Source organism: Anguilla rostrata, chromosome 18 (genome assembly GCF_018555375.3).
Source record: "Anguilla rostrata isolate EN2019 chromosome 18, ASM1855537v3, whole genome shotgun sequence".
In the NCBI taxonomy this organism is placed as follows: domain Eukaryota; kingdom Metazoa; phylum Chordata; class Actinopteri; order Anguilliformes; family Anguillidae; genus Anguilla; species Anguilla rostrata.
The window spans coordinates 17,858,777-17,880,408 of record NC_057950.1 but is presented as its reverse complement, the minus strand read 5'-3'; the positions used below and the strand labels follow the sequence as shown (position 1 = coordinate 17,880,408).

General features: G+C 44.3%; 1 protein-coding gene across 1 annotated transcript in view; it reads right to left on the bottom strand.

Annotated features, from left to right (window-relative positions):
* Positions 1-470: 470 nt before the first annotated feature.
* The window catches only part of LOC135244963 (gamma-aminobutyric acid receptor subunit pi), a 32,830-nt gene continuing 11,668 nt past the window's right edge, over positions 471-21,632 (bottom strand). The window contains exons 3-10 of the mRNA XM_064317682.1: positions 12,761-12,870; positions 10,767-10,834; positions 9,956-10,173; positions 9,390-9,472; positions 7,170-7,307; positions 6,662-6,814; positions 5,106-5,299; positions 471-4,662 (exon numbers count right to left, since the gene is read on the bottom strand). Coding sequence (XP_064173752.1) covers positions 4,306-4,662; positions 5,106-5,299; positions 6,662-6,814; positions 7,170-7,307; positions 9,390-9,472; positions 9,956-10,173; positions 10,767-10,834; positions 12,761-12,870 — 1,321 coding nt within the window. The 3' untranslated portion in view covers positions 471-4,305. The remainder of the gene's footprint in view (positions 4,663-5,105; positions 5,300-6,661; positions 6,815-7,169; positions 7,308-9,389; positions 9,473-9,955; positions 10,174-10,766; positions 10,835-12,760; positions 12,871-21,632) is intronic.

Below are 21,632 nucleotides of genomic sequence, written 5' to 3'. Positions count from 1 at the left end.
GATGCCTTAGGGCAGTGATATTACGGGAGGGGGGAGCGCAGTAGGCTGTGTGTAATTGGATGAGGCATCAAGGCGAACTCCAGAGCCTTTTTTTTTTTTTTTTCTAAAAAATCCATGGGTTGCCATGACTAAAGTTTTTAAAATAGCTGGCTTTGGCTTCATGTTTGGCACCAAGTAAATAAAAGGTGTTGATAAAACAAACAGCGCATTTTCATGCAAAAAGGTTTTGGGACAGCTTAGGGTCAGGCAAGCCAGTCCTGGACCAGCACTCAGAGATGCTGTCCATCTGTATTTTGAATCACCAGACGTGATCTCAGGTGACTGACCATTATAACTCTGCAGAGATGCAAATACATTTGCCAGCAGCCATACCTCCATGCACTCTGCTCCTGCCAAATGGCTCGCAATGCTACAATCCCCAGTTATGGGCTAATAGTACTTCTTCCACCATGGGAGTACTGAGTTGCTGCTGGAAGTGGTGTTGGGTGGGCCAGCAGGGGGCAATCTTCCCTCTAGTACAAATAAACCCCAATGCCCCAGTGCAGTGACGGGGACACTGTGCTGTAGGAGATGCCGTCTTTCGGATGAGACGTTAAACCGAGGTCCTGACTCTCTGTGGTCACTAAAGATCCCATGACACTTATCGCTAAGAGTAGGGGGTTCCCCGGTGTCCTGGCCAAATCCCAGATCTGGCTCTCGCAAACTTGCCACTAAAAATCATCCCCAGACTTAATTGGCTAAGTAAATGTTCTCTCCCTCTCCACCTTCGCTAATGTGTGGTGAGCGTTCTGGCGCAAATTGGCTGCCGTGCATCACCCAGGTGGGTGCTACACATTGGTGGTGGGTGAGGTGAGTTCCCCTTCACTGTAAAGCACTTTGAGCATTTGGAAAAGTGCTATATAAATGTAATTAATAATAATAATATTAATTTTGTTGAAACGAGTCGATGGAGGCTTTGTCGTCCAGCTCGTTCTTAGTGGGTTTTTTTTGCAACATACTGTAATATTGTGGGGAATAACATGACTGCAGGAATATTTTTGTTTTGTTTCTTGTTCAACCCATAACTTTCCAGATACACTGTCAATATGATTTAAAGATGTGTTCACAACCCAATATCAAGAGAGAACAATGTTTTCCATAACCTAAAAAAAAAAACACAAAAAAAACATTAACTGATATTTAGCAAGCTGGGTTTGCCTTTGTTTTCTTGTCAGGATGCACAGAGAGAGGCTGCCTCCCAGTGGTCTAATGGCTTAAAGAGGAGGCAGTTACATTTGCATTAAATCCTGCATAAGTACTCTGACACCTGGGTGCTGATTTTTTTCAGCATCTTCAAAACAATATCAAGCATAAAACATGATGTAAAAATAAACCAGCAGGTAAATGCTTGTTTTTCCTTCGTACTGATAACTGGAAAAAATGGCATGTATGTCCAAGAGTCTGACAATTTTATAACATGGAGACCTACATGGTGTACGAGTTTACTGCCTCTCAAGTCTGAGACCTAGAGTACCTGCAGTCATATTTTAGTCTGTACAGTACAGCCTGTACTTTGCAGATCAAAGTTTCTTTATCTACTTTACCCATCTACGACGGGAGATCGATAGATAGATTGCGTCCCAACTTACATAAATTTCAACCCTTAAAATAACATGCAGATTCAAAACTCAAAACTTACCCAGTGCAGTCAAAAATATATGAAGAGTCCTTGTACATGTATATTAATCGTGCATCATACAAACGCAACTAGTTAAATGTTTAGATCTTCTCAGTTTTAACAATAGTTAATCATAAAACATGTTTACACTTAGTTAATTCAATCAATTAATTGATCAGGTAAGCAAAATTTCTGTGCAGTAAGATAACAGTATGGTAGCAGACTTCAGTTCATGTCAACAAGACAGTCGTTTTGAACAGGTAGATTTCTTGTAATATGTTGAATATATTTATAAATGCTAATCATAATAAAAGTATTGCCAGTGATCAGTGTATATCAGTTTAACCTCAATCATGAAGTTGCACAAGAGAGAAGCTACGCTTGATTTGAATACACTTGGCGAATTTCGTGACAGTTATGAAGAAGAGCCATCCTTCCCATCGTTTTTGTATAAATACAGGAAAGGAAAACTGAAGGCCCAGAAGGACAGAAAAACGATAGAAAGGCATGCAGCAAATAAACAAGGAACTTTGAGAATATCCCAGTTGTACGGAAGGCTCATTTCAAAAGTAATAAACATGGGGAAATGGATTCTGCTTATTTGCATTAGCATTTAAGCTAAAAACATCAGTTCCCTCAAAGGAAAGTTACACTTGCAGAAATCCAGAACCATGGTGTGAGAACTGCCCTCTGACAATGCATCTATTAAGTTACATGTATTCTTGTTTAACAGGATTTGTTTTTTTTAAAAATATTATAACGTCTAGCTAATTTCACTGATCTAAACATTCCTTGCTGTTATTAAAATGTAACAAAGCTCAGTTTAACTTCAAAATTACACAATTTAAAAAAAATTGGATGAATTAAGATGAGAGAGAGAATGGAGTAAGACATAAAATGTCAAATAATATCTTTGGTCCTTCAGTTGTACGCTTCTCATTCCTGAAACAGGATGTACTGAACAAAACATAAACAGTGGTGAGCGGTGGTTCAGTTAAGAAGATGAAGATCCATTTTCCTCTGTATGGCAAGATTACATACCAATTACATCAAAATGTTCATGGTATTGATACTCATAGAGGCCTCAAAATCAGTCTACATTCAAAACACAGGCTTCTGTGAGAAACTGTCCTTGTAATTTATTCAAGGGTAAAAGGTACCAAAAAAAAATTCTACAGACTATAGTTGCACAGACAGTTGTACTGTTGATTAAGCTGTTTATTCATTTTAAGATTATGAGAATCTGTTGTTTTCACAACACAGCTTGTTAAATGCCGATGATATAAAATTTTGTAATAATCTCTAGTGATGGAAATAGATGTGTAATGTGGTTATATAGAGATCATTTGTCAAAATATTCACTGACCCAGTTAATAGTCTGCATGGACCATGTAGTAGTCTTAGAGCTGCAGTATCAACCAAGACAAAAGAAGCTGATATCACCAAGAAATACATGAATACTGGTTTTATGTTTAGAGATGGTTGATACTGAACAAGTGAGGTTGTAGCTAAAATATGTGCATTGGCTGACGATGCTTTCATTATGCCTGTTTCAGAATCCCCATATCCATGGAATGATACGGGATCCAAACAGTCGGGAAGGTAAAGTGTTTTCTAGTGTGAAGTCTATAATACTTGCATAAAACCAGCATTTATTATTTTATTTATTCTTTATTTTTTTTTGCAGAATCTGTGCTTACTCATGTTGTTCGATGAATGTAGTTTATTGCACATTAGGGCTCATTATTCTTGTGAAACTGTTTCATGTTTAACAGGCTAGTTGCGAGATTGCGCCATGCCTCCTGGGACTAAATTAGCGCACCGATCCCTGATCTTTGAGCTTGTGTTTGCACTGTAAGTCACTCCAGATAAGGACATCTACAGCCAAACGGACGTAACATACAGTAAAAGTAAAGCATGATTAGCAGTAAGCTGCCAAAGACACTCTCCCGGAGGATAAAGACTCCTTTCCTCTCACTCCCCAGGACTGGCGCTAAATCTAATATCACGTCCAGGGCTGTCAGCCATGCTCAGTTTGCAGTGAAAATGCCTCAAGCTGACGCACCTCCAAGGGGACTCAGTGGAAATGGTGGAAATACAGACGTACAGCAGTTGTTGTATAGTTGTGTGGTTCTGCACTTTATACCTTTCATGGTTTTTACCTGGAAGACTTACTGTTGGACATGCGGCTGTCAGAAGATGTCAGGTCTGAGTTTTGCGTTCTCAGTCCTTTGTTTGGTACAAAGGAAATACGGGGAATAAATAAATAAATAAATAAATAATAGAACTGCATATAAAAGATTATATGACCGTCCCCCTTCCCTCAAACACACACACACACACACACTTCTATAACGCTGCCTTTTTTGTTTAGAAATGTGGTGTTGGATGGCACTCTCGTAGCGTAAACAGTCACCACTCAGTTCTGTAACTTCTTGGGGTTCTTCGGCAAAGTCTGATCGCCAAACTTTTCATTCAAACAAATGCGCTCTAAGTGGAAAACAACAGAATGAGCAGACGCACACACACACACACACACACACACAAACACACATGCGCATGTGCAGACACACACACGCACATGCATACACGCACACGCACACACACACATATGAACACGCACACACAAACACACACGCACTCAGGTGTTAAAAGTATAAGTAATATGTCCAGTACAGCAGGTTGACGGCGATGAAGGAGAGTGGGAAGGACATGCGTGAGTAGTTGTCTATGTAGTGCGGGTTCTCCACGTGGCAGCAGTTGATGAAACGCAGGCACTTCCTCACGGTGCTGAGGGACTGCTCACACAGGCTCGGTGCCTCTATGTCCGCGTTCGCCTCGCTGCTGCCCGCCCCGGGGCCCGTGCCCGTCGGGGTCGCCGGGGTCGTGGGCGTCGCCGGGGTGGTCGGGGCTTCCTTACGCTTCTTCAAACGGGTGGAGTTGCTGGCGATGGTGGTCACGACGCCGTTCATCTCGTCTTCGCATTCCTGCACCTGCTGTCCGTACTGCTCGTGGATTGAACAACAAGACCAGGTCAAAACCGAGTATATGGCTGTACCTCTCCGGCCGACCAATGGTGTAACTTCATCACTCACTCAGTCACTCAGTCACAGACATTTGCATTTGTAGGGCTGGCCCCGCTGTTGCGGTCCAGTTAAAAACAAGATCAGGTTAAAACCTAGTATATGGCTGGACCTAACACATGTGATTCGGCCGACCAATGGTGTAACTTCATCACTCACTCACTCAGTCACTCACTCAGTCACAGACATTCGCGTTTGTAGGGCTGGCCCCGCTGTTGCGGTCCAGCCAAAAATATACGCACAACGACATTTACATAATTACGTAACCACGCAAAATAAATGAATAAATAAAGTAGACTCCACAGCTCCTCCACTTCACATGTAGTTCCGTCGCTATGCCTATCACAGCTCTGTAGCGGTCTTACCATGAGTGCGTTGGTGCCGTTGGGTTGATGCAGAGTACAGAAGTGAGCTACTGCGTACTCGATCAGAGCCCCAAAGATGAAGCTGAAGCAGATTCCCAGGTAGACATCGATAGCCTTGATAAAGCAGTTGGCGTTGGGCAGCGAGGTTCGGGCACCCATCATCAGGGTAGTCATAGTCAGCACGGTCGTCACGCCTACAAAACAAAAAAATCTGTTTCATATTTAACATTTTGGGGTGGGCTAGAGCACAACTGGGCACCTCCTGCTATAGGAAGCAGAGCCTGAAGAATAGGGTATGGAGGAATAAGCTGCCTGCATGATAGGGATAGAGGTGTCACTCAAGTCCTGGGGGGCTGCAGTGCCTGCAGGTGTTTGTGATTTCCTTTCAATCAGCAGCCTTGAGAACAAGGTGTGTGGATTTGTTAGCCAATCAACAACTTAACACTGTAAAGGCGAGAGCCAATGCCATCAGGCATTTGAACAATCCGAATTACTCCAACACCACAAATGCAATACCCTCCTCCTTCCACGACTTTTCCCGAATAGCTGGGCTTAAAATAACTGTGTTGTTAGAATTCCAAAAAAATCAACTGATTAAAGAAATACAGGCTTTTTGTGCCATTTTCTTCACAAAACCCCCTGACAGACAATAGGTAACAGGTGCTGATACCCAGGTGTGAATGGGTTTCTCTCTCCTCCGGCATGCTATTCAGCAACTGAATGACCAACACTTTGATATGAATCACTGGGCCAAGTGCTATCGACTTCAGCGTGGGGATCAATAATTGCGGACATTGTATCCTTAGAAATTGTGGGTTTATAACTCCGTGGAGATATAACTCCTCCGACATACATTTTTCACTGAAATGGTGACTTCAGATTAACTCTAAATAGACGACAGGATGGCAAAATCATGCAAGCGAATGGGACCAGAGGAAGCACTGCAATTAGTGATGAATGACCTCATCATGGACCTGGCATGCGAGCTGCGTGAAAATGACATGAAGTCAAAGACAGAAGCAGCAGCTGCCAATGCAGCCACGCATGAAAGCACGGTGCCAGGTCGGCAAATGCAGTCGGAATGAGGCTAAAGACAACTGCGTGAAACGCAACTGATTTGTGTACAGTCCCTGCTGTATTTCTCTACATACTTTCTCCATTTTCGCTTGTTTTGCACATTTCAGCACTTTTCTCAATTTGCCTGTAATACGCCTTGGCGTATTGTCCCATACCTATATACTGTAACAAAACCAAGATTGATACAGGCATGTCCTTTCTTTCAAGAAAATAGATTTGCAACATGTTTCAAAATCTTTATGAAAGGAGGTCACTGTGGGTTCTGAAATCAATGCTGTAATGCTGGATCAGCCTGCCACCCCTTGGTGGTTTAAGGTAGTAGAAAACACAGCCTTTCTAGTGTTAAATGAACACTACCCACAGAAGCTTAAGCACATCTAAAACCAGAAGACACTGCGGCCCTCCAGGCCCGGATTCTGATACCTGTGGTGTAATGGGATACACACAGGATGGGGCACCTGTAAGATGGGGTACAGTACCTATGCAGATGCGGGCCGGGACAGAAGATTGACTGATCCAGAAGGAGACCCAAGACAGCACCACCAGCAGGCTGGACGGAACGTACGTCTCCAAGATAAAATACAGGATGCTCCTCTTCAGCTCAAAGTGGAATATCAGCTTGGGGTAGTGTCCTGTGGGGCGTACAATCACTCTGCTATATTAAAGTGGAATATCAGTTTGGGGTTAATATATAATGACTCGTGTCACAGCAGGAATTCACATGCTGATTTGTCTGCTGTTTAAATGATTAGCTTGACTTAAAAATAAAAGAAAATTAAAAAAAACATTAAAAGATTAGGTGTTAATATTAGGTATTACTGCAATATCAACTATTGTAATTAGTACATTGACGATCAACGGCAACTTAAAGGAATAGGTTGGCAATTAATGTAAAAGTGGAAAGCACCCCAGTGCTTGTAGAATCCTATTGGCTGTCACGGTTCCGCAGTACTTGTGGGTAACCTGCGATGCGACAGCAGCCTGTACCTGTCTCATAGATGGCCTCAGAGACAGAGGTGTAGTGGTCCTCCACTGTGTACTGGGCCAAGCGCAGCGTGTCCAGGCCGCTCACCGAGTCATTTCCTCTGGTCCAGTAGAACATCACATCATTTATATTATATCCCCCTGCAGGCATGATAAAATAAATCAGCGCACAGTTAATGTCAGGTTCCTCAGGGGGGACAGTTAAAGGGATGTTTGAGTCAACAGAAAATGTGAGTTTTTATTCGTGGCCTGGATCACGAGTGCACTGGGAACCATTCTTGCAGGCCTCTTGAGCAGGGTAAATTAAGTATATTATGATTCCGGTATTAATTATCAAAACGTATCTGTCCAGTGTTTTGGGATTGGGGTTCGACCTTGCATTCTCAAATCATCCCACAACAAGTTTTACTTCAGATATTAGGTTGCTTCATGCATATTCATCCGTTTCACAGCGCTCTGTAATAGAAAGATTATTGAGGTGCATTTTCAGCTTTTAGCCCCAAGAGGGTGCTGCAGAATCAAAGGTTCACAGATCTCACAGGCTGTCAGATGCCAGCCAACCACATGAAACCTTTTCACTCAGATTGCTCTCTCTCTCTCTCTGTCCCTCTCTCCATCCCTTCCTCCCTCTCTTTCCCCCTTAGGACAGAACACACATGAGGCATGCATTATTGATTCCTTGTATTGCACAAGGGACGAGAGAAAGTAAATTGTGACTCTCTATAATTTCCTATTTCCTGCACTTCCTGGTCACCACACCAGAGAGAACATAAATAATTTCCCTGAGCATGGGACTGCAACATTGCAAATGCATTGTGTAAACTGCTGACGGTGAGTTAGTGGGAAAAAAACATGCGAGGTCGTGAAAATGAGTTATAAAGTTTGCACAGACCCCAGGCTTTTCTGCCTCCGCTGGCTCTCTGTGAAGAGCTCTGGAGTGGGGCAACTTGGGGGAACAAAAATGTTCTGACAACTAAACAGCAGAGATTTAAAAGCCTGCAGGAACTCCCGAGCTAAACTTCTGACACTCTCACAGAACCTGCATTTCTCCATCCACACCCCCTACAGCAGCACCATCCCACACACACACACACGCACACGCACTCGCACACACAGGCACACACACACACAAGTACTGTGTAACAATTCCATTTTTTACGGCTTGGCTTCCTCAGTCTTGTAAGTGTCAAATAAATATTTCACCGGCGTTTTTATTCGCCCGTGCTCTGCAAACATTGGCTTAAAAAGCCGCACACTTTCCATGGCACTTCATCAAAGGAACAGCGTCTGAGCGTGGCCTGTTCCAGTCGGCTCTGCGGCGAGGCGGAGGTGCAGGAGTGCTGAATCTGGCACCCTAGGCTGGTTAAAATCACCACATTCACAGCGCTTTCCCAGCGCAGGGGAAGGAGGGTGAGGGGAGTTTGGAAAGGGCATACAGGTTCAGTAGGGATCTCACTGTGGGCTGGCTCCGTGGAGCAGCACATACCGAGCGCCCCGCGCTCTCCCAGAGCCCCGCCTCCTGCTCTACATGGGCTGTCCTTACATAACGAGCTACAGCGCGGTCAGAGGGAAAACCAACCAGCGGGGGAATCAGGGGGCAGATAGGGCGGGATGAAGGAATTAAAGGGGCAAAGGCAGGAAACGAGGGGGCAGATTTCACGTAGATGTGCACCTGGCCTCCATAAATCTGCATGACACGCAAGGGTCTCATGCACAATGACAAAATGAATAGTCAGACATGTCAACAGGCATACATACTGTACACGCGCACATACATGTGCATGCATGCACAAATACATGTGTATGCACAAACATATATGTACCCATGCACAAATAAACATACAGTCCTATACACGCACACACACACACACACACACACACACACACACACACACACACACACAATGGACCCCACTGGGGCCATCCACAGAGAAGCCAATCGGGTCATCAGCTAATTCGGCTAAATTACCACATGGATATTTGCATGACTCACCCTCATTTTGAGTCAATCAATGAGGATACTGATATCTGAATGGGTGACCTATTAGCCCTCTCACCAATCATAGAAAAGCACACATCATGTTACATTGTGTTCCTGTGCTGTTACATCACTTATCACCTCCCACCCCACTGACCCAGAGAAAGGGCAGTCCACAGTGACACTTAAACTCCAGTTCTTCACGTCTCATCTCATTTCATCAAAGACATGTACAGAGGTCTTACAGCTCTCCAGTTGCAGTGTGCAGGTCTGCTTGTCCATAGGGTACTTGGTCAGGTCCATGTTGCAGGCCACTGTGGTTGTGATCCTACAGTAGAGACAGTGAAGAGGGAGTCACTGGTTACATATGGTTTACTGTACCTCACCGGAGCGTCCTAGTTTTTCCCTGTGAGTAGATCTCATTTCCGTCTCCAGGGAGATTCCCGCCAGCTGCCCTCTCTGAGCGCTGCTCTCCTTTCTCCATCATCCCCTCCAGTTCCGCTCTCTCCATCTGATACCCCTCCTTCCACCCACCCCTTCTTCTCCCATCTCTGTGACTGGCCTAAACCCCCCCTGTACCCCACTCACCCCCTCCCCCCACCCAAATACACACACACACACACACATAGTACATAAATGCACAGGCACAAATATGTGCACAGACCAAGACACATAATATGTACATACACCAATGGACACAGACACACACACACACACAGACACTCGCATGCACAGATGGACACACATTATATGCACGCACAAATGAGCACATGGCAGGGACACGCATGCACACTCTGGCACGGGCACGTACCTCAGGGCATACAGAACAGTCCCGTTTGGAAAGATCCGGATCAATCTGTTCTCCACGGTGATGTCGTGGAGGAAGGACTTCTTCGAGTCCACAATGAAAGTATCCGGCACCCAGAGCAGCTCCACCAGCCGGCCATCCAGGCTCAGGCTCTTGTTGCCGTCGAAACACAGACGCTCGTCCGTCCACCGCTGCCTCAGGAAGATAGTGGCAGTGTAGTCCTTCATGAAGGCACAACAAACGGTTTGCAGCATTTAATACTGGATGGGCACACCAGTCAGTGCATCTGACACAGCGCAGGCCCACACACCACACAACAATGTGTATTCCTGTAAAAACACACAAAGCAATGAACCACAGACCTACAGAAATGCACAGAAAGCAGTATATCCCACCTAATGACATGAAACCAACTGTTAAGTTTGGTTGTAATCTCTAAATATTAACCTTGAGCCAATGTCATGTTTAGTGTGAAACCATGATTATAGTACTAACACTATCACCAATATTGGTGTTTGGTTCTAATTTCATTGCACAGCTAATCTGATACAAAGGGCAGAGGTTGGACCTCCCGCTATGTGAAGCTGACGCTGGCTTTCTATATTTAGGTCACAGTTTGCATAGACATTTTGGTTTAAATATGCTACCCCCTCATCACATTCGAAAATCCAGATGGCACTACAGGTTGACCCAGTTAAGTAAAAATGTTTTACATTGGAAAAAAGCACATGAAGCTGATGTTAGCACGCTAATGCTATCAGTGCTAGCATGCATCTCACAGCACTGCAAGACTGGGCCGGCCACTGTGTCCTACCATGTTGATTTCTGATATTGTGTCGATGCTGGCGATGTCCAGACTCATGCCGACCGTGACCGGTCCGTCTGTTGGAGAAACGGAGTAAAACATGGGCCCCTCAACATATCAATGACACACGTGTGCATGCACACACACACACAAACACACACACAAACACACTCTCACTCTCTCTCTCTTTCTCTCTCTCTGTCACTCGCTGAAGATCAGTTGCTCCTCATAGACACTTGACCAGACTAAGAAAATCACCCCCAACAGAAGCTTAAATCTGCCCTTCATCACTGACAGTTTCCCTCGAGCTGCTTATTTGAGAGTTTGTTTCTTTCTGATTTGGCAATCATGGAATTAATTAGCTGAATAATGCACATCAGTGGGCAGTTTATCACCTATGCCTTAATTGAACCTCACGGCACCGTTCAGCAATCTACTGATTACTTCACCATGGGGACAGATTCAGTGCTTGCTGACTGTGGGCACAAACTGGGCACAGTATCAGATTAATGTGTAATTACAGGAAGATTAAAAACTACCTTCAGTTAATGTGCACATTTATTATCATACTGGATTGCACGGGACATCTATTCCAGTGTATCTTCTGGCGTTCACAGGACAGGACAACTCAACGCCCATTTAAAATACGGGTTCACATTCACCTGGCAGCGTGTCGCCTGTGCCTTCATTTCCCAGAGATCTACAGCTTATTTGATCACTGGACAATAAAATGTCTACGCCCAAACAACAGGGCACAGTAACAGAGTAAACAGAAATGAATCTGCACACACTCTGCTTAGTTCCTTAAAGGAGTCTGAGGGTGGGTCCCTGCCCGTGTTATATACACTATATCCAGATGTGATTCTTCCGGTTCATTCCATCTACACGTTCAGTGAGGGGCAGTGAATCTGCAGTAATTAACAGCCATTAAGGGGACCGTTAACCGTTCTGTGCACATATCACTTAAACAGGCAGCTTTATTAGCATGCAACCTGTAGCATAGGAAAATTCATATGGCCAAACCAGGAGAAATCTTAAGCCACGCTTGCCCTGCCTTCCTGAAACAGGAGCAGACTCATCGCTCTGAGCTGCATTGTTTTTGCCATTTATAACCAAGAGTCAATACAAGGCTATGGACCCTGCAATGTATTTAAACACAAATGCTGCACCAAGTTAAGCTTTTATTCTCCATAATACTGCTGCAATATGTTTTCCACTGCCGATCGATAAATACTATCCTACCACTATCTTCTTGTAACAAAAATGACATGCGATCACTCTAAAAAACAGAACTATTCTAAATGAACACCTATACAGATATTTACAAACCACATCCAAAAAGCAGGTGCTATATTTTAAATTCCCATATGAGTACTTAGAAACATAAACACCACTATGACTTTGCCAGTCATGAATTTTCCAGGGTTTGGCTTTGAAAAACTCCTTTGTTCCTTTAGCAATATATTTGGATCATGGTCTTGCGGTAGGATGAAGTGCCAGCCAATGTGTTTGGAGGCATTTGCTTGAATTTGACCAAATAAGAGGCTTCTGTACACTTCAGAATTCAGTTGGCTGCAGCTATCAGCAGTTATATCAATGAAGAAAAGTGAGCCAGTATCTGTGGCTGTTTCAGAGATAAGGGGGATGCTTTCAATATTGAGCAGTTCCCTTTGTGCCCCATACTCCGATCCAAGTGAATCTTGGTCTCCTCTGTTCCACAAGACCTTTTTCCAGAACTCGTTATGGTGCCCTGAAAACCCATTTATATGTATAAAAAGTGCTGAAATTTCTATATGATGAAACCAAAATGTTGAGAAACCATAAAAGCTGAGCATGTGCATTTTAATCAAATGTGCATTTTTTACTTGCTAATCTAAAATTGTGGTGTAATAATAATAGTATCTCTGGTGTGAGTGTGAATTGTCTCACTCGCATGCATACATCCATTAGAGTAATTTAGCTCATTGTGTAGTTGTGATACTGATGGACGCATGTCTTCTTACTGTCAAAGAAAGGGCGCAGGTATTTGTTGTATCCTTTCATCAGCTTCTGAATGGTGGGGGGGAGAATCTCGCCCTGTACTTCAGCCAACAGCAGAAAGTCTTTCATAATCCTGCAGAGTTTTTTTTTTGGGGGGGGTAGGAAGGGAAGGCAGGAAAGAGAGAAATGATTTAGAAGCAGAATAAAATGGTGCACTCATGCAGCACTTCCGATCTGATATTTCTAATTCCAATTACCGACCTTCCGACCACACGTCTGCGGAGAGGCAGAACAATGAAGCCAGAGTCGGTTACATAGCGATAAGGCGTGTGAACCCAGATTAAACCGCTCAAACAACTTTGAATGAAAGAGAGATGTAATTGGATAACTCTGATACTCTTGGACAGAACGCATTTAAATGCTCCATCAGCATTTTTTAAAATTCCTGGACTTTTCATTTATTTTTTTCTTTTATGCAGTTTCACGCTTATCACATCCGTTTCTGATTTTCCTTGGTGTCTGTATTTCTTATCTGGATTTATACTGGGTTTACCACTAAAGGGGTTGAGTATTCAAAGGCAAGTGGTAGCATTTACTACCAACGATTCCCATAAGAGCCAAATGTGCTATTCACAGAGTCTCTGCAAACTCAAGCCGCCGGAACATTCTGAGCTTTCAAAAGGAGGTTCCACATAAAAGGAGAAACTGGCCCCAGAGGGTGGGAGATGCGTGAACAGTGCTGACGGAGAGCTACAGACAAGCAGAAGCCTTCAATGACGCACTGCATGTATAGTCTTCTATCCATCCATTATCTATACCCACTGTCCTGGGCAGGGTCACGGGGGGGTGCTGGAGCCTATCCCAGCGTGCATTGGGTGAGAAGCCAGATTACACCCTGGACAGGCCGCCAATCTATCGCAGGGTACATGCACCATTCACTCACATCAATTTAGAGCCTCCAATTAGCCTACCTGCATGTCTTTGGACTTTCGGGGGAAACCAGAGGAAACCCACGTGGACACAGTAAGAACATGAAAACTCTATACAGAAAGGCCCAGACTCGGATTCAAACCTTCTTGCTATGAGGTGGCAATGCTACCCACTCTACCACTGTGCCACCCATGAATAGTATTACAGTGTATATGCAGGGAAATGACTCCATAGTAGGGATGATACTGGGCTGACCCTCTCTACCCCACCCTGCTGCCATCCACACCCTCCACGAGTAGAGAGTACATAGGCCAGCCCATGGACACATGCCTTGGTGTATCTTTCATGTGACACCACAAAGAGTTTTGGGGACTTCAATTAACAGTTTACCTTGCTAATTTAATGCTTTCCCCCAGCTCCACAGCAAGGAGAAAAATAAATAAATAAATTCAGTAAAAAAAAGTAAAAATAAAAAGAACAAGACCTGACATCAAGTTATTCAGCAAGAAGGTCCCTGTGTTTTACTGTCACAACTGAGTCTGTTCCAGGGCTTTGATCGCAAGGAAATTAGAGTGGGAACGTTTAGGACCAAAGCAGCGTGCGTGTGTGTGTGTGTGTGTGTGTGCGAGTGCGCGCACGCGCACGCGCGTGTGTGTGTGTGTGTGTGTGTGTGTGTGCGTCTGTGTTTGTGTGTAGTTGTTTATTCATGTGCTAAGCACCACAGTGCCTTGGTAAATGTGTAGCATGAGTGCTGCCGTCCTCCAGTCCACAGATGGAGAAGCTCGCCTGCCACAGCGCGTCACCACCACAATGCTGATTATAGAACCTGGCAACCCAGTGGACACAGCACCAAACACAACCACAAGCACAACCGCAGCCTTCTTCCATGCTCACAGGGGAAAGCCATCGCTGACCAGGCTAGCCCTCTCTAAATCACTGCCACACTAAAAACACGTGACGTTGCTGTCTCCAAAAACAATCATGAGCAAAATCTAAATAATTGTGCAGAACTGTAACAGGTCAACTGTTTCTGCTCAGTATTCAACACAGGTGCTAAATGCAGGGTTTCCCCCAGTTATTAATAGTGGAGGCACTGTACCTCCACTGAATTTACGAGCGCGTTCGCAACTATAAGAGAAAAATCAATAAAACCTCAGGCTCAGAAGGGGAAAAAAGGCATAGTGGCTCTATTTAACAAAATTGCCATGGTGTAGTCATGTTTTCACCAGGTCAGGTGTAGGCTATACTGTACCTAGTAAATACTACGGCTCACCAATTTACACCACGACTGCTTATCCTCTGAGGCACTTCCCCCTCCACTAAATATTGAAATGCTGTCAATGTTAGGCAGGGGCCTATTTCCTCAATGTGGAGTCAGAGTTCACAAGAGCAGTGGGACCCAGGTGGTGCACCCTTGAGCAAGGTACTGTTCTAAATCTGAACTACTTTAATGTGCTTCCATCTGAAGGGACAGATACTTTGTGTAATACAAGCCTTGCTATTCACACAGGGCAAGAGAACATGTGAGAAAAAAAACAGAGAGTGCATTATGGGACAGTATTAGGCTGTATTCGTGGATGTATTGTTTCTTCTACATGGAGACAGACCAGGAGGTTTTGACTGATATCGAATACCTGAGTGACAGAAATCGAAGGTTTACCCCTGATCCTGCGACGGCTGAGCTTTGAGGGATAAAAAAACCCACTGCTCCAAAAAATAACTACAGCCCTCCAGGCCAGAGTTGGAGCTTAATGAAATGCTGCATGAGAATACAAAGCAAGCCTGGGAACATGCTGAGTTTTCACTAAGTTTTACCCCAGTTGTCTCATATAATTCATTCTTTTAGTTGTCTCTCCACCTCCTTCATTTTGCTTTCCCACTTTGCATTATGCATTGTGGAACTCTGTGATCCCTTTTCCTGAAGCAGGAGTCCCCCGAGCGCGTGGCTCACACTGAGTCCTGAAGCCGCCTTCCGACACCGAAAATGTGCCGTCAAGCCAAGATCACTTCACCCTCCCTGCTTACTGCTGCCTGTGTGTCCGCACCCACGCTCGCATCCGGGGTCATCCACAGAATCCTCAAGGGCTGAAGAGGAAGCTCTTCCCCTTGGCCTTGGCACTTGTTGGAGTCCATGATTCCACTGACATTAACCCCTCCAACCCCAGTACATGCAAAACTACCTGATAACACCAAAGTGCCACCACCATATTGTTTTTGCATAAACTTTTATAAATACCCCCCTTACAATATAGCTCCATACATGTACTGTTCATTTTATGCACCCTTCTTGGTGCATCTCTATCAAGGCCATGAATCATTTTGAGGACACTGTAGATATACAGCAGAGGTACTCATATTGCTGTACTCATCTCCAGCGCATGGCTCTTTGACTGTGAGCTGTGGCTCTTAAAAGGTCAATAAAAATTATTATTTGTTTGTTGAACTAACAAGCGGACATCTGCATCACTGTCAGTATCACTGATAATAAAACTACTTTTCCAATCATGCAGTGCATACTAGACATCCCCCCCTGCCACGCCACCAACATATCTAGTCAGTAATGGTCATGACTGCTATGAGCACACACACTACATGATCCTGTGCTCGCTGTCGCCATGCTATGAGGCAGCGTTCTAATGGAGACAGGTTTTTGACAGAGTGGGAGGATGAGTTCTTCATACCCAGCAGCAGACGTAAAGGCGCCTGCCTGTCACATGGTGGTCCCGCTGCTCGGCTCAAAAGATCACATTTCGTGAGACATCACACGAGTCATCATAAAGATTCTTCCACCGAGTTTCCTCTTGAGTTTTCAGAAAGAAAAACTGGAAAGGAAAGTGCAACCAAACTTTTTTTTTGTAAAGACAATTATGAGTGTTGCAGCTGCCGCATAGGAAATCACATGTCATCATGAAATGGATAAAACCATACCCTGATAGAGATGATGAAGGAATGTACATTGATAGCATGAGCCAGGATATTCCCTCAGGCATAGGACCTATTAGCAGAAGTGAAAAAAATTCCAGCTGTCTTATTTGACTGTGACCAGAAGGACATCGGATACATCAGAAAACCAAGAAACCACACTGTCTGCAGATTTAATGACATTCCGCTGCTAATGTGGAATATTTGGCAGGCCACACACAGGCGACTATAGAGGAGACCAAGGAGCCTCTCGACACGACAGTCTCCAGAACAGGAGCACAATAGGTGAGGAAGTGAAAGCAGTCACATTGCACTAGTGGAGGAGGTTCAACATGGCACCCATGAAGTGACTGCAAACACAAATCCAACGGATGGTGCGCTAGCCATACCAAGCAAGAGGACCTGGGAGGTAGCATTTCTCCACTTTCAATGCATTGGCAGCATTTTAAAGTGGAGAAGGATGTTTATACCATTGCACCCCATGTGCAATGTGTCAATCTTTAAATGATGTGAGGGAGACTGTACAGTAACATAACCAGTGAATCTGATACTCAGTACAAGGATGTGGTTTTGCAAGCTTGCTCACTTTATAAATGCAACCATCTTGAGAAATGATTACTGTTACAGAGGTTCAAACTGGCCAACAGGAGGATGAAGAGGGATAAAACCAAATGTCCATTACTTTGGAACCGATTCCTGGAAACTGACCCAGCTTCTCAACACCCTGTAACGACCCGTTACCAGCCACAGCTGACAGAAATGAGCACGTGCTGTTCAGATCAAAGGAACATTTGCAGTTCATCTTCCCTCCCATAAAATTATCGGAAACAGGCCAATTAGGTACATTTTTATAATAATTTGTCAGATCTATGTGAATGTCTGACACCGTGTGTATCCTAACTAACACTTCTTAATGTGCTAATTTCCCTCGCTTGTTTCCCTGTCCAAGCAGCTGAAACATATTCATCGTTTTCAGACACTTGGGAGAACAGATGAATTTAATGTACACACAACCCCCTATCCTCCCCCCAAATTAGAACTGAGAACTTGGAACAAAATCACCACTCAAGCAATTTCCACGGCAGTAATCAAAATCACATAATTTCTCTCCTCTCACTCTCTTTCTCTCTCTCTCTCACTGAAATAAGGATTCGGGATATATGTTCTACCCATCAACTAAAGTGGATCACAACCTTACTGAAGCACTTGTTATCAGTGAATGGAGCATTATAGAGACTCACCGATGTCGCCAGGAATTTATTCTGATGACGTAATGGATCGCATTTAATTTTATTCCAACGCTCTGCTTGTCAGCAAAGGAACGGGCCACACTGCATGACATCCCGCCGTCTGCCGCTGACCGGTTAGGCAGTGAGCTGCCATGATGAGCGGCGATTGTGACTGGCAGCACTGCAGAGAGGCACGTGATTGGCCGCAACGTTTCCCTGGGAGGAAAGCAGTACGATCCAAGAGACAGTGCTCACTATCAACTGGGTGGCAGCAGCCTTTACAGGAAGTGCACTTCTCCCACACAGTGTCCACATAGCTCAGCTGGTGGACTGCAGAGTGAAAATAAACGGGGACTGGCAGCAGTTACTTCAGAGGAGAGCACATGCCCTTCTACGCTCTTCCTAACTGAGTGAGGATGTCAAGGACATAAGATGGTTCTATGAACTGGACCAGAACGGATCGGACTACAGTGAAGTGTTTTTTTTCCTGTAAAAGTAGATTATAAACAGAGAAGCCGGCCAGTTTTCATTGGCCTTTGAGCACGTTCCTCTCTGAAAGCTCAGTTTCATTGGCCCTGTCGACCAGCAGCAGGTAGGGCCGCCCACCTACAATAGAAATGGCTGCCAGAATTATTCTAAAACGTGGAATAATATGCTCTGTCTCACAGTTTAAAAAAAGGTTCAGTACACTCCCTATATGGTAAGAGTTGCACAATTATAGGAGGTCACATTCACCAATCACATGCCGTTACCCTGTACTGTGTTCATTCCAGCATTTAAAGGTGTTCTGTTCTTTGCGTGATATGCTGGGAAGACTGAAAACCAAACTGAAACATACAGCATAGCACCAGCACTGTATTTACATGGCAAATATAACTATGTGAAGCATCTGCATCATTATTTTGGGCCATTTCAGATTCTCATACAAATGTAATTGTCACACTAATTTATTATGGTTATTATGGTTTTACCTCTTTAAATAGGGCAATAATAGGCATTTATCAACATTTAAACAAGCAGTAGATGTGTTTGAAGTGCTAATTTAATAGAAAGCTAATGAAGGAAAATTTTAATTGTGTTTTTTTTTTTTTGGGGGGGGGGGCAGGGTGCTTTACAGTTGGCAGCAGCACAGCATTATTGTGCACATGGTAAGGGTTAGTTTCTCCCAAGGTGGAGACTTAAGAATAAATTTCAGGTTTGGTTTCTGTGAAGGAGATAGTCTGGAGCCCTCTCTCCATATACAGTATGTACGCATTCTCTCTCTCTCTCTCTCTCTCTGCAGGGATGTGGCACACATATCAGAAGAGATTACTGTGTGCCGTTTCCCCCTGCAGAGATCCACGCTGTTCCCCCTCTCTCCGCTCTGCTCCGGCACCCTCAAATCATCCTGCCGCTCATCACCATACCATCCTGCTGCCTCACCCCCCTCCTCTTCCCCCTACAGCGGTTGGGAAACTGCCACTCTGGGGAAAGAGGCATGCCGGCACGGGCTCAGAGAGGAAGGGGAGATCTGAGGGAAACTCTGTCGTTCTCCCCCCCCCCTCCGGATATTCACTCCAGCTGAGGAAACAGGGATTTAGCTCCCTTCCCGCACCGACATAATTAAACTCGTTTCGATGAGCTGCTGTAAATGTCCACGGATCATCACAACCCCCTCCCCTCCCCACCCCCAGCACCCTCCCGCAGAATAAGCTGCAGTCTTTCGTGAATCATATCTCCGAAGATCCCCCAGATTCCAGCACCCGTCTTATCGCTTGCAGAGCAGCTCACGTTCCCCAAGCCTGTCGCTCGTAATGCCATATTTAATTCCCCTGGCAAAACAAACCCCCTCTGCGCTCCTTTAAGTGTGTCACACATTAAAGCGTAGTTTCCTCCGAGCTCAGAGCTCTCTCACTAATCACACTGGGACACACACTCAACACTTCTGACACAGGGTGCAAAGTCAGCCATTTCAGGGATGTTTTTAAAAAGGAGGCGATGTCTAACTTAGAGTGCTACGTGTTCTTACGTCCCAAAATCCACCTGCTTTATATTAACTGGGGGACAATGAAACACAGGGCTGAAAGCCCTGCAAGTTTAATCCAAACAAAGCTTGTTACAAAATGGCAGACACAAAACAACAAAACAAACCAAAATCACGAAATACATACAAATAAACAGGTGTTGGATGTGGAAGTGGACAGGACAAAAGCCAGACCAAAGTGGGGTCTATAGAAGACGACTACTCTAATCAAACACTAGTAGTTATTTTTCTTCCCACAGGATAACTACTCTCACACAAAATCTAAAATCTAAAAAGGTCACTAGAAAAGAAAAAATGAACAAAAAGAATAAAATGAACACTGCCTGTACAAAGCAACAACACACACCCAAAAGAAAATCAAAGGCTAGAACTTAAAAGGTATCAAACATTGTCAAAATATACACACCAGCAATCTGGTGTGCTAGATCAGTAAAGAAGAGAGCCTTGCTGGTGTGGTTGGGCTGTTTTATCCCCTGGAATGCAGGTAGACAGGTGTTCGTCATAAACCCTTAATTTCCCTCTGCAGTGCCACCTATAGGCAGAAGGGCAGTATCCAAGAAGGAAAAAAAAAACAGGAGCAGAAACAGGAACATAATATGTATATGTAATGTATATATAATGTATATAGACCTGAAGTCTGGTTTCAACTTCACCAGTCTAAATGGTCTGAAACATGTAATTAACAGCATTGAAGTATTATCATTATTGGTGAACACATTCAGTTGGAACAGAAATGTGACTGCTGATTGCTGACTTGAACACTGATTATGATCACAGTCTCATCGAAGAACAAAACATTTTGGTTATTTAAACAAGCCCATGATTTAACAAGGGCCTTGCATACCCATCAATATGTTTATGAACATTGACCAAACATGACCAGTTACCACACATCTGGAACTGAAAATTCATATATTTCTCTTTGAAATGTCCGCAGTAACCATGGGTATCGTGCATGCCGACCACGCAAGGCACATTGCGAATAGCGCGCACATCCAAGGAGACATGGACAGAGCCAGGCACGCGCGTGCGCTGCAGCCGCGGAGTCGGAGTTGTTAGATCATGATCAGCCAGATCTTCGCAGCCACATGTTAAAGAGCGCCTCTGGGACGGCAGGCCAGAGCAGCTGAAAGGACGTGCAATAAGCCTTCCAGACGGGTTCAGCCAAGGATGCCTCTGATCATGCAGACAGCTCCTAATGGCGACCAAAAACGTGCCTTGAGTTCTAATGTATCATTAACATTACTGGCATTTGGTAGATACTCTTATCCAGAGCAACTTACCCAACTTTTGTATTTTTACAGAGTATAATTTTTGCAGCCAAATATATACTGGAGTAATGTTGGTAGTGTCCTACCTGGAAATCAAACCAGCCATCTTTATGTTACAAACCCAGTTCCCTGCCCATTGTGCTACACTGTCACCTAGATAACACAAATGGCAGCAGGAAATTAGCCTTCTAGTCCTATCTGAAACTGAAAGTATGCTTGAAAAAAGGCAGCATTCAGCAACCTCAGAAGAAATTTCCCCAAATTTCCCCCCTATTTTAATTGACAGACTGCTATCATGTTGAATTGTTAAACATCTCAACAGTGCTTTGATTTGTGAACATCCATCCAACATTTAAGGACAACCATGATCGAATCTCTATGGTCCATAAAACCATCATTCGCCCCCCCATGTCTAATGGGGACTGTGTTCACACTTTACAATTTGTATGACCTAGCACAGCGTCCATCTTCCAGCGTAATGAAAGAATTGGCTTCTCCACAGCCTGGCTCACCACTATGC